The 13,682-nt window shown below is 49.6% G+C and overlaps 1 protein-coding gene across 1 annotated transcript in view; it reads left to right on the top strand.

The window, feature by feature from the left end:
* CCDC92B (coiled-coil domain containing 92B) overlaps positions 1-13,682 on the top strand; it is a 53,761-nt gene that overhangs the window by 32,317 nt on the left and 7,762 nt on the right. The window contains exon 3 of the mRNA XM_042857825.2: positions 4,582-4,629. Within this exon, the coding sequence (XP_042713759.2) occupies positions 4,582-4,629 (48 nt within the window). The remainder of the gene's footprint in view (positions 1-4,581; positions 4,630-13,682) is intronic.

Raw genomic sequence — 13,682 nt, 5'->3', positions numbered from 1 at the left:
AATGGAAGTCAGGAGCCTAAATACCTTTGAGGATCTGGGCCAGAAAGATTAAATGACGGGCTCAAGGTCATGCAGGAAGTCTGTGGCAGAGCTATGTATTGAAACCAGCTCTCCTGATTCCCAAACACAGACAGCATCCTTCTGCTAAATAGGATGAATATCTCTCTAATTCCTTTCATCCAATGGTCCCAAAGAGAAACTAAAAAAAAAAAAGGATGCTCGAGAATGAGATTCATTTTTCATATAAAGTCTCCTGTTTGGGCTAAGCAAAATACAGCCTGTTCACAGCATTAGAATGTCCAGTTTGTTTTATGGGGACCACTAGAGCTCCACTAGCTACCCTATAGCACAGCTTGGAAAAATGATTTAGTATTTATTAATTACGTAGATTGTAATGTTGCTTAATTCTTAGGCTGCAGTATTAATGACTTTGATTGTAAACTCTTTGGGGCAGGGACTGAATTTTTCTCTGTTTGTGCAGCACCGAGCACAAGGGGTTCCGGGACTGGGGCTCCTCGGTGCTCCTGCAATACTAATAGTATTTGTATTTGTTCAGTACTGAGGATCTATCAATCTGCGCTGTGCCAACACGAAATCAATATAGAGCCTGCCCCAAAGAGCTTCCAGTTGCTGCAAGACAGGACACTTTGGGAAGCCCTGAGGAAGAAGTTACTAAGAATTTGTTTTAATATAGTGTTGAAAACTCCCTTTTGCGAGCATCAGGGAAGAAACGAGTCTTTACGAGAGATTTCAGTGACGAGAGGCTGGTGGCTTGGTGAACCGGGGCAGAGATAAGATTCTTTGGGCCTAATTCTCTGCTCACTGGGAATGAACATCTCAGCCTGAGCCGACAGGCTTGTGTTAGGCGAGCTCACGCTGGCGTGCTAAAAATAACTGTATCGACATTGCTGCTCAGGCCGCAGCTTGGGCTCGGAAGCCTCGGGGGGCGGGCGGGAAAGGCTTGGGGCCCCATGCTGCAGCCTGAGTTGCAGTGTTAAAGCAAAGGCTGTTTCCCCCGGGCTGGGCTGCTCATTCCCAGGGGCAGTGTAGACAGACCCACGTAAGCTGCGTCTATGCTGCCTTCCCAGGTGTGACTGGAGCTCAGTGCCAGCATTGCTAAAAACAGCAGGGTAGATGCAGCGGCACGGGCTTCGGCGCAGGCTGCACAAGCATGCCTGGAACCCTGGATACCTGCTAGCATTGCTGAGGCCTGCACGGCTGTGTCAACGCGGCTCTTTTTAGCAATGCTAGCACGGGCATTTCCACCCGAGCTGCAGTCACACCTCAGATTGCAGTGTAGACATACCCTTGCCTCCGGTATAAATCAGGAGAAGCTCTTTAGAAGGCACTGGCACTACAGCCGTGTAAAATGGGTATAAACGACAGGTGAAACAGGCCTCCTCTCCCCTGCAAATGACAGGTGATGATAAGCACAAAGCTCTGTTAAACTCCTGTCCCGCAGGCTGGATGCTGCCCATTCAATAGATTCACTTTAGTATGCCTGACAATTTAATGGCCTGATCCTGCCCGCTGCAGAGTCCGTCCTGCTGAGCAGCCTCGTCTCCGACTAACCGCAAAAGGGGTTGAGGTCACTCAGTACCTTTCAGGATGCGCTCAGCCGTTCGCAGGGCTGGGCCCTAACATGGCAGAAGAGCGCAGCCCAGGGCCGGCTCCAGGCACCAGCGTAGGAAGCAGGTGCTTGGGGCGGCCAATACAAAGGGGCGGCAGTTCGTCCGGTATCGGGGCGGCACATCCAGGTCTTCGGCGGCGGGTCCCTCATTCCTTCTCTTCCTCTTTGAGCTGTCGCCGAAGAGAAAGAGATGGAGTGACGGACCCGCCGCCGAATTCCCTCTGAAGAAGCAGCACAATTGAGCCGCCACCAAAGTGCCGCCGCCTCGCCTTTTTTTTTTTTTTTTTTGCGCCACTTGGGGCGGCAGAAAAGCTGGAGCCGGCCCTGGCTCAGTCTACCAGCCCCAGCAGCAGGTCTGAATGCTCCCATGCTTGGGCAGACACAACCTGCTGCAAAAGGCCAACTGACCAGGGTCGCAAGGTTCTAGCCCAGGGTGGGCAAACTACAGCCCGGGGGCTGCATCCGGCCCTTCAGACGTTTTAATCGGAAGCAACGGCACGTCCCCCCTCTGGATCCTACGCGTAGGGGCAGCCAGAGGGCTCCTCACACTGCCCCCGCCCCAGGTGTCACCCCCGCAACTCCCATTGACTAGCAAATGGGGCCAATGGGAGCTGCAGGGGCAGCGCCTGCGGACGGGGGACGGAGGTAAGCGCTGCCCGGAGCCTACACCCCTGACCCCCTCCCACACTCCAACCCCCTCCCCCAGTCCTGATCACTCTCCAAACCCCTTGGTCCCAGCCCAGAGCACCGTCCTGCACCCCAAACCCCTCATCTCTAGCCCCACTCCAGAGCCTGCATCCCCAGCCAGAGCCCTCACCCCTCCACCTGCACCCTAATCCCCTGCCCCAGCCCAGAGCCCCCTCTCGCACCCTGAACTCCTCATTTCTGGCCTTACCCCAGAGCCCACACCCCCAGCCTCACCCCATCCCATCCCGCACCCCAGGCCCCAATATAGTGAGCATTCATGGCCCACCATACAATTTCCATATCTCGACGTGGCCTTTGGGCCAAAAAGTTTGCCCACCCCTGTTCTAGTCTGTCTCCCTTTTCCCAGTGCAGAGAGGGAAAGCAACTAGGAATCATCACTTCCCATCTAAATGAATAGCCAAAGTCAGGTCCCAAAGGAGGCAATGCCGGAATTCCCAACAGCTTTGAAGCGCCCAGCATTTGACCTTGATCTGCTAAAAAGAGAAACTGAATAGGGTCTCAGCTTCCTCTACATCAGACTCCACTTCTAGCTCTGCAACCTATTGTAAACCAAAGGGTTTGAACCCAGCTGCTGCCCCATTCTCCCCCCACAGACTGACCCTCCTTCATTGCACTCAAATTTACACACGCCCCTGTGCTCACACACTATCCTTTTTAAATTGCCAGTGTGACTGGTACCAGCCCCATTATTCATCAGCAGAAAGGAATGGATTCAATATAAGGTCCAGGTGCCAAGTCATTTAAAGATGCCGTGAAACAAACTCTCAGAGGCTTTTATTCATCTCTTGAGTTTACTGTTATATATCGGCCTCACATAATGGGCCTGATCCTGCTCCCCTCAGCATGGATGCAAGCAGGATCAGGGCTCAGCTCCATAGATAACTGTTAGATTATTATCATCATCTCTGTAGCATGCAGGCCTGAGTGGCATAATTCAGCTCTGAATATCAAAAGGCTGCTGGCAGCCTTTTCTGATTGCAAAATATCTTTCCTATATTCAATCATGGGATTTCAGTAATGTAAACACATAAAGCATGTCGTATGTTCATTATATTTATATATCTTTATGATATGAAAGATAAGCCAGGAGCATGGGTCGAGGATATGCATGTTGTTTTTAGAGCAAAGGGTAAGAGTGCAGAAGCAAACTGGTTAGCAGCTGCTTTGTGATGACAGTTTAATTCAACTACACAAGCAGAAGAGCTCTGCGCATTTCAGAGGCCACTTCAGAACTCAGCCATCACAGCCAGGCAAGTGAAATCCACTGCTCATTTTGTGTTTCACACACCTGTCCAATGGGTGATCCATAGCAGGTATGAGTCTAGTACAACTACCAGCTAAAGAAGTTAGGTGCCTAAATACCTTTGAGGATCAGGGTCTTTCCTTAATCTCAACTAGTAGAGGGTTATACGTTTAGTGCTGGGGGTTTAAAGTGCAACCCCACCCTGGTGACAGCCCATGATGGTGACCATTACAGACGAATATTCACTTACAAGCATTTCCTCATCAGAATGGAAGCCCAGTGGCTGAGAACTTCGATGCTTAACTCTCTAGTAGATGTCACATGTACTATCCAAGCTACCTTGGGTGACAGGTTTTAAAAGCTGGACAATGCCAGAAGAGTGCTGACAACATCCTTCTTCCAGTCCCTAGTACAGGAGACAAGAGTGCTCTGCTTTCAGAACGTGCAGAGCAAGAGGCAGACAGACAGAAAGGTGCAGTCAGAGTCAATTATGAGATATTTCAGTAGGCAGTTTACACTCTGTTTTCACTTCACTGCTCTGCTCTTTGTCCTGGCTTAAATAAGCACCTACAATGGTCCAACTGAATGCTCCAGCGACTCCGTGTTTAAAAAGAGGCATTGCCACACTAAACAATAACAGGTTGCTCCATCACTGCAGCTGTTGGGGCAGCATCTGTAATTATTATGTTGGTTACACATGGGGGAGACTTGTCATTCAGAATGTAAAAGCTACATGGCTGCTTGATAATATACTAATACTCTCCATCTAGCAAGAAATATCTATTTCCACATCAGCATGTCACTGAATTCTCTGAGACAGAAACATTTATCATGACGGTTTGGGCTCAGTCTAAGAGACACCATCAAGAGCCATTATAAATTACAAGCCATCCAGCAACCCACTTTTTAAAGCATTAAATATGATGATGAGTAAATGCGAAGAGCAGAGTTTGCCAGAATGATTCATTTTCTTTTGATGGCTGTTTGATTTGTCTTCTAGATCTGACCCATGACCTTGAGACAAAGGAACTGGAAACTCACCAGCAAGGTAAGATCAAAAGCTTTTTCAAGTGGTTTGGGATTTGACAGATGGGCCAAGAGCAACAAGGCTGATGTAAGAAGGAACATTTCAAGCATCCACACACTGCCCGACAACAGGATTCAACCGTAACCTGGAGAGGTTAATTTTAGGGGTTGGAGTGTAATACACCAGCATTGTGACTGTTAAGTGTTTTTCGCTAGCGGCTGGTCTACAGAGGGAACAAAGGAACTGTTACTGCTACCAGCTAAGGGTGTAATCTTTCAACTCAGTGCGTAGAGACCTGTATTTTTGGAGCTGTTGGATCAGGGCTGTAAATGCAGATCCTCAAAATGTTGTAGGTATAGATGGTTTATCTAATCATATGTTCATTTGGCTTCACTGCTGAGACAGCTAACTGCTTCTATTTGGAAGGATGATTTTGTAACATAGACCCTTGTCCATATGGAAGTGATCTAAGATTATCAAACCCATGCAGGCCACCAGCCACTCATCAGACATCAATAACTTTCAGGCCTGATTAGAGCTGGTCAAAAAGCAGAAAAACAATTTTGCTAACCATTTCAAAATGCCAAGGTTGCTTCTATTTTTGTTCAAAACAGATCCATTTTGGCAACATATTCAGTAAACATTTTAAACTATTTTACACATGTCCTCCTTGCAAGGGAATACTGACAGAGCTCCCATATCACACCTGAATGACTCCTTAGTGCTCAAATATCCTTTCCTGAAAATCACATTGAGTACAAAAAACTCTGATAAAAATTGTCAAAAAACAATCTAATGAAAAATTTCTGGAAAAACAGAAAATTTCAAGACCATTTTCCCAGACAGGCCATTTTTCGACAAAAAAAATCCTTTTGTGTGAAAAATGTCAGCCACCTCCAGTCACTTCCCACCTCGGCTGAAGCTGAGCTGCTAAACTATTCAGAAGCCATCCTGTCCGATTGAGGGTTGTGTTTCTATTGATTCCATGTTCACCCAATTACTCTTCCAAACTGCAGCACATGCAGCAAATCATGTGTGCAGTTGGAGTTGGAACGGCATTGTCCCTTGCCCACGGGCTCTGACAAGAACCCTTCCAGGTCTCCATTCAAAGGCGGACATTATCAAGGGCTTTGGTGACCCATAGCAGCAAAGATGGAGAAGCAGGTTTTTAAAAAATCTGCCATTAAAAATGTATTTCTGACATACATTCTGGGATGACTGTCTATATTACCTGACTAATGAAGCCACACGCCTCTCTCTTCCTGACGAGGGCTCTGATGTGAAGAAGGCTAGGGAAGGGTCGGCGAGTGACAGCTTCTGTGGATCAGAACGGGGATTATACACATAAAATAATTCTGTCACATGATTACTGCTAAAGGTCATTTCAGTCTTAATAAACCTCCTTAAAATAGGAAGTGCTTTCCAGTGATCAGAACAGTGGTCTGGGTACTAGGAAGGACTTCTGGTTTCGGTTCCCAGTTTTAGGTCTACTACTGACTTACTACACTAGGTGGGGCAAGTCGTGTGGGGGCAAATTTTCAAAAGAGCTCAGGGCCAGATTTTCAAGTGTTCAGCACCCACAATTGAAGGCAGATTTTCGTAAGAGCTCATCTTCCATCTGGGCACCTAAGTAAGGGCCAGATTTTCAAATGTGTCTAGCATCCACAGTTTACACTGTGCAACTTTTGCCCAGATTTTCAAAAGACCTTAGCAGCATCTAATGTATTCCCAGTGTGCTGAGCTTTTTGAAAATTCTAGCCTTAGAGCCTGATCCATCTCCCCCTGAAATTCGAGGCCTAAACGCCTATTGATTTCACTGGTCCAGGATTGGGCCTTTAATCCCTCCATATGTCTGTTTATCCCTGAGTAAAATACATGTAATGATATTTGCCTTCTACAAGTTAATATTGACAAGGAGCTATGACGAACATCTACAGAAATGCAGAAGTGCTGAGAATTGGATCCAAGCTCTGTCTAAAGCTGGAATAATTTCTCCTGCCTGATTTCCAAGAGAATAAATAAGTTGTTTAAAACTGGCTCATCCACTCTAGAAATTTACTTTCTGATTTTGGGCAGTGGGAGGGTGGCCAAAGGACTCAGAGAAGATCTGGGAATGCACGTGGCATGAAGGAGCAGCCACTTAAGTCAAGGCTTGGATTTTGATTGAATCTGCTGGCTTATTATCTGCAAGTATCTCTTCATTCCTCTCTTCCTCTTGATATTATTCTTTGGTTGTAGCCTTTTTATGTTGGTGCAGATGGAGTAAATGCAGCTATTCTCCCACAAACACGCACCCAATGTCTCCACCTCCTTATGTACCCTCCCATCGCCGCTGGTATTGTGCAGCAGAATCCCTTCCAGGCTGATGCGGTGAGGGACTGCAGATTGCAGAATGTGGGTTGCTGGTCTGAATGCACCCTAGGCCAGAAGGGACCAGGAAGTTAGTCTGGTGTCTGTTGAGTGGTCTGTGTGAAATGAGGTTGTTGGGTCTTGGTCAAATCCACTACAAACCCCCACTGATACCTAATTGGTCCCCGGTTGGCAGGGTCTGCGAAGACGCCAAAGACTGTATGGGTCACAGAGTCCAAACTCCACTCTCCTCTCCAAAGGTCTCCCCTGCACATGCAGGGCAGTTATCTCCCTCGGGTTTCTCTCTGTCTATCCTGCACAAAGTACCAGGCAGCACAATGTGACCTGCTGGAGAGGAGATACCAGGGTGAAGTGTGATAGGCAGGCAGACAGACTGCATGTATGAAACAAGAAACACAGGCAGGCAGCCAGCCCAGATAGGCAGACAGATAGATACGATAAAAACAAGATAAGAAAGAAAGAAGGAAAGACCTCGTGCCCATTAGACACACACACACACAGAGTCCTACGGTAGCTGTATTTTTCTACAGTATAAAGAATGGCAAGGATCTGATTTCAGACTCTTGAATCTCACTATAAGGAAAGACTTTCAATATATATTTGTCCTTATCTTTTTGTCCTCCATCCCTCCCCCTTTCTGACTCCTTTCCCCTCCTCTTGAATAGCAGTTCTCTTGACATCCACTCAGTGAGAGGTGCAATTGGCCAGGGAGGCTGCCTAGGTCTCAGACACCATCTGACCAGCAGGGGGCACTATGTGAGCAGTATACCTCCTTTTATCCCTTGGAGGGTGAAACTGAAACACGTTTCTTAGCGATGCCTTGGTGTGGGCTTTGGACCCAGTCCTAATATACTGTGCCTCCCCATTCATGCCGTGGCTCTCCCCACAAGCTCGGCAGCAGGGCGGGGCCAGAGCCCGACCCATCCAAGCCATGGGCAATAAGAGACAGAAAGAAATCTGGAGCTCTCAGTCCTCTGTGCTGTTTTCAGTGCCTGGCTCTGCCCAATTAATCACACCATGTTGTGTGGGGGCTGGGCAGCAAGGCAAAGCGAGTTAGCTGGGGAGCCCCTATTCAAACAGCCAAGCCAGGCATCACACCTGCCTGTCCCTGAGTGAGGGGGCCAGCGGGCAGAGATGAAGCATCTTGAACCTGCCTCACAGACTCACTGAGAGGAAGCACAGTGGGCTCTGTCCCACCTGGGCGTCGGCGTGGTGACCCAGGGTGTGAATCAGGGCAGAGTTTTGGTATATCGGACATGGGGAGGGAGGGAAGGAGAGATGGAGAGGGAAGGGAGGGGAGAGGGGGTTGGGAAGGAAGGTGTGATGGGTAGGGAGGAGTGGAAGGGAAAGATGGGGGGGATTGGGAAACATGGAGTCAGAATAGGGAGGAAGTGGGGTGCCCAGATCTTTATCACCTGCAGCAAGTCAGCCCTGGTGTGGCAGAGTGCCACCGGCTTTGGCAGTCGGCAGCGGCACTCGCCCTGCCTCCTGGCCACAGGCGAGATGCCAGCGTAGGGCAGAGCTCTGGGCGTGGACTGGAGCAGGAATTATAAGGTGAATGGAATGCAGAGGGACCATCTGGGTGATGGGACTGGCTGAGTCCAAGGGCTTTAATATTCTTGCCATGCCCTGAGCTCACTGCATCACCCACAAAACCCCCACAAACCTCCAGCTCTTTTTTCCCTTTCAGCCCATGACAGCAGTAACGGCCCTGCAAGAACCATGCTTTTTCCTGTGCATGGAGCCCAGGGCTGGGAGTCCTGGGAGCAGGATTCTGCTCCCAGTTTTGACCCGCTGGGTGACCTGGGGCAAATCATTTGACCTCCATCTATAAAATGGAGATAATGACACTTGGCCCACGCTTGGGAAGCCCTTTGAGACCTGTGGCTGTATTGTTACTCTCTGTTCTCAGAAAGGCAGGGACCCTGGGTGGATGCAGATTCAGTTATAGTCACCAGTGGCACCTAGTACTGCTAAACTTAAGAGGTCTGCCACTTTCTCTGCCTCTTAGTGATGAGCTACTCGGCTGGACTCCATTGTCCCACTCCCGTTCGTTGCTATTCGTTCCAACCCTCTACAGTGCCTGGGCAGTTCCAATCCCCCTGGGGTGCTTGCAGCTTGAGAAAAAGCAAATATGATGCAATATGGGGCTTTGAAGCTACCTACAATTCTCAGCGAATGAGAGCCCACAAAACTGAACAGAAGGCAGGCGGATGCTGGCTGACACACATGAGAGCTCGGGGCCTGATTCCTGAAGGGGACTGACTTCAATCAGGTGTTGGGTTTGCTCAGCACCTCTGGAAAACAGTACAGATGGCCATAAACATTAGGAAGTGCTGATATGCACATATGATAGGCTTTTGCAAGGTGCTGAGGGCTCTCAGCTCCCATCATCCTCAGTAGAGGGACTCGGTATCCAGGGAAATCAGGCAGGGCCACTATTCAGAGCTGGGCCCCGGGTGCAAAGTTTAGCTGCAGATCTGAACGTCCCCAAGTTTGCTGAGTGGAGGATAGGGATTCAGCGGGTTGGGTGCAAGTCCCACCCCCTGCTTTGCATTTCCAGAATGCTAATGCTCCTTGTGCCTCTTAACTGCAGAATTTAAAGGCCTTTCATCGTCACCAGGACTGTTGCTCCTTGAAGTCGTAAACCCAGCCCCTTTCCTCTCCTAAGCCCTTCTCCCAAGTTTCAGTCTCCCAGTGGGAGGAACAAAGCTGCTAAACCGAGCCAGCCACTCCCATCAGTAGCTGGCATTTGACTGTCAGCGCAATCCAGGCTAAACGGATTACACATGTCCTCGCTGCAAAGGAATACTGACGGAGCTCCCCTATCACACCTGAATGACTCCTTAATGCTCAAATACCTGACATGAGGCAGACAGGAGCAGTCAGACGGGGCTGCTGCCTCCACAGGATTCTTGGATGCAAATGTACATCGTCAGATCTGTTTTGCTGCCTGGTGGTGCAATCGAGTGGCTGACTCACCGAGTGTGCCTGCATGGGGTACCTAATTTCCATGAGTACCACCCACACAGCTCTTCCTCGCAGCCAGCACTTCAACTGCTTGTGAGCAGCAAGATCCTGTTCACTATATTTATGGGGCAACAACCAAAATTAAGATGCCATCAAATAATTGCTCTTCAAATGCCATTTATGTAATAATTACCAGATGCAACGACCTCCCTTAATATCTCATTATAAAGCATTTTTCTCCACAGCAGACACTTAAGAGAGGAGGCCATAAAGCAAATCATAAAAGGTAGATATTGATTATAAACGATTTAAACAAGCCCGTGCATATTTACCAGCACAGATTGAGAAGTAGCCCTTCGACAACTGGCCAGTTTCCCAAGAAAGTGGTTGCTTTCCGGGGCTTGCAATGAAATCAGCTAGGGATCAGGGAGGGTTAGCAGCTAAGAGCAGGGGCAGGTGGACACTCAGGCTTTGTCTCACATGTTTCCATGGTCCACACCTGCCAGGGAGGGGGAGTGGTTGGAGTCCTTGGCAGTACAGCTATTCTGGGCTGCAGGGCATCCGGCTATAAATTAGGTCACCTTTGCCTTCACTCCTCTTGGGCGAGACCTGCTGGGCCATGTACCATGAGAGGTGCAGCACAGAATCTAGCCTGAGGCCTTCCTGTGTCTCAGTTCCCCATCAGTAAAATGGGGGTAATCATAATTATTATTAATGATAAAGTACTATTATTTGTATTGTGGTAGCACCTAGGAGCTCCAGACATGGGCCAGGGCCCCATTGTGCTAGACACAGTACAAACCACAGAACAAAAAGATGGTCCCTTCCCCCAAAGAGCTGTCCTTCCTTTCTCCCACCCTTTGTCTGTCTTGTCTATTATTTAGAGTAGTTGTCACCAACCAGTCGATCGTGATCTCTGGTGGTGCAGTGGGGCTGAGCGCTGCTCCTGCCTGCAAGCACCGCCCCTGCAGTTCCCATTGGCCGGGAACGGGGAGCTGTGGCCAACAGGAGCTGCGGGAGCGGTGCTTGCAGAGGGACAGTGCGCGGAGCTACATGCCCTCCCACCCCCTCCCTCAGGGGCTGCAGGGGCGCGTTGGCCCCTTCTGGGAGTGGCGTGGGGCTGGGGTAGGCAGGGAGCCTGCCTTAGCGGCAGCCACGCTGCACTGCCAACCGGGAGCCGCTGGAGGTAAGTGCTGCCCAGCGGAAGGCCGCACCCCAACCCCCAGCCCTGAGCCCCCTCCCGGAGACAGTACCCCATACCCCCTCTTGCACCCTGAACCCTCTCCTGCACCCCAAGCCCCAGCCCTGACACCCCTCCTGGAGCCAGCACCCTCTACCCCCTCCTCTACCCAAACACTCTGCCCCAGCCCGGAGCCCCCTCCTCTACCCAAATCCCTCCTAGAGCTTGCACCCCTCACCCCCTCCTGCACCCCAATCCCTTGCCACAGGCTCAGCCCAGAACCCCCTCCCACATTGCGAACCCCTCAGCCCCAGCCCAGAGCCCACACCGCCCCTGAACCCCAACCCCTACCTCAGCCCAGTGAAAGTGAGTGAGTGTGGGGGAGAGCAAGGGACGGAGAGAGGGGGGGATGGAGTGAGCAGGGTAGGGCTTTGGGGAAGGGGCAGGGCCTCATGGAAGGGGTGGGGCCTTGGGGTAGGGGCGGGGCAGATCCTGGGTTGCCCTTAAATTCAAAAAGTTATCTTGGGCGTAAAAAGGTTGGAGACCACTGATTTGGACTGTAAGCTCTTCGGGGAATGACTGTCTCTCACTAAGTGTTTGTATTATGTGTATTTGGATGGAGATAGACAGACCCACCCACCAACCTACCCCTCAGCATTGTTCCCCGCAGTATATTATCTAATGCTTTGCCCAGCCCAGTTTTAAATATCTCTAGCAAAGAGGCTTCCCCCAACTTACTTTTGAAGACTATTCCACAGGTTGATAGATTTTTTACTATTGGAGAAAGCATCACACTATTCAGCCTAAACGGTCCTCTCTTTCCCTAGTCACTCCTAGTCACCCTTCTTTGTGTCACCTTCTCCTTCATTGGAGTTTCTTTCCTTCGGCTATTTGTGCATGGTGACCACCCTTAGATATGCGCCTATCTGTCATGCTTAGACAATAGACTGAAAGCCATCCAGATCTAAAGAAAGGAACCAGCAAGCCTTATCTCGCCTAGGCTAAAAGGTGGTAACAATTTTGATTGCCTCTGACCTGAGTGGCTTCCCTGGGCCAACCCCTTGAAGCAGTGAGAAGGCAATGACCATGAGAAATATGTCAGTGAGAGTTTTGACCTCTGGTAGGCCAGGTCAAAGGGTAGGCACCAGATGAAAAGCAGTCCTCTGAACCTCCAGGTTGGGGGGTTGAGCTATAGGCCAACAACCTATCCTTGTAAAGAAGTTAAGTTATAGAAACGCAAAGGTAGCCATTCCGGCAAACAGTGTGGTAGACAGAGATGGTAGAGACTGGTTCAAGCCTTACATGATGCCTGACAGTGTAGGAAGCCATCAGATTCAGACCCACTAGGAGACTTGAACTGATGATGTAGAAACGAGGACCAGATCGAATGGTGCTAGCTAAGGATCACTCCCCACGCATTCTGTATCCTATTACAAAGTACCTGTGTTAGCAAGTTTCCCTTTCAACAGAAGCCCATTCTAGAAAACAAAGTAAAATCTCCCTGAATAAACCCCGCCGTATGTGACCATTTGCAAAGGCCAGCTGCAGTATTGCTGAGCAAGGAAAACGTCTCCGGGCTCCGTAATGAGTTATTACCGTGCCTATAAAAAACTTCATACAGGCTATTTTTCTCTGTCAGGTATGGGACAATTCTATGTGGCCGTGTGCCTCAGGCAGACCTGCTCCGTCTCAGGATCGTACATTGTATTGATGCCGAGTTTGCAGTTAGGGAGAGAAAGTGAAGGTCAGGCAAGCTACTTCTTGTTTCCTTTCCTTTTCATTTCAGCTTTCCGAAATTGTGACTTCGGTCAGCATGGCTAGAGCCTTTTGCAGCAGATATAACACTGAACGTTGGACCTGTTGGGGCCACAAAAACACACACATGCACTGCTGGGTGCGAACAATGTGTCCACCACTGCTGCATGTACAAGCGCTGCTGAGTTCCGCCCCAGAAGTGGCTGCTTTTAAGTGGCAGATGGTTGCTCTCTTTATAGAGACTTGGCAAAATTCATTCCCTTGGTTGCTCTATGATTTGAAAGCAGAACCCCGGTGGCAGAAAGTTTGCCTAGATGTGGGGAGAGGCACAGTAGCACAGGCTGCATGCCCTACCACCCCCCTCCATGGCCTAGAAACAATCAGAAAAACCTACAAAATGGGCAAACCAGACAGGGAGCGGGCGGGGTCTGAACACCCGGGAGATGCACTGATTTAGCACACCTCCCGGGAAGCCACCACTGGCAGGGGTCATACAGAGCAACCTTCCCCTGCACTGATGCAGCTGCCCCTGGTGAGAAAGGAGGTGAATACTGCACTACCAACACCCAGAGGACTGAGTCCAGCCCTCAATCTGCACCTGGCTTTGGGATCTTGCTCCACCAAAGTTGCTTTAGGAATGGAGCTCAGGATAACGATTGTTGCTATTATTAGTGATGGTTCAAACTGTGCCTGTTTCATAGCTCCCACAGTGAATACAAGATAGCGTAGACAACTGCTAATTATCAAGTCTTCCCTTAATGGTGCCTCTGTCAAGCAGGGAACTAGTAAAAAGACTGTT

The sequence above is a fragment of the Chrysemys picta genome, chromosome 19 (assembly GCF_011386835.1).
Source record: "Chrysemys picta bellii isolate R12L10 chromosome 19, ASM1138683v2, whole genome shotgun sequence".
Taxonomy (NCBI): domain Eukaryota; kingdom Metazoa; phylum Chordata; order Testudines; family Emydidae; genus Chrysemys; species Chrysemys picta.
The sequence above is the reverse complement of the archived record's forward strand: the minus strand, read 5'-3'. Positions and strand labels throughout refer to the sequence as shown.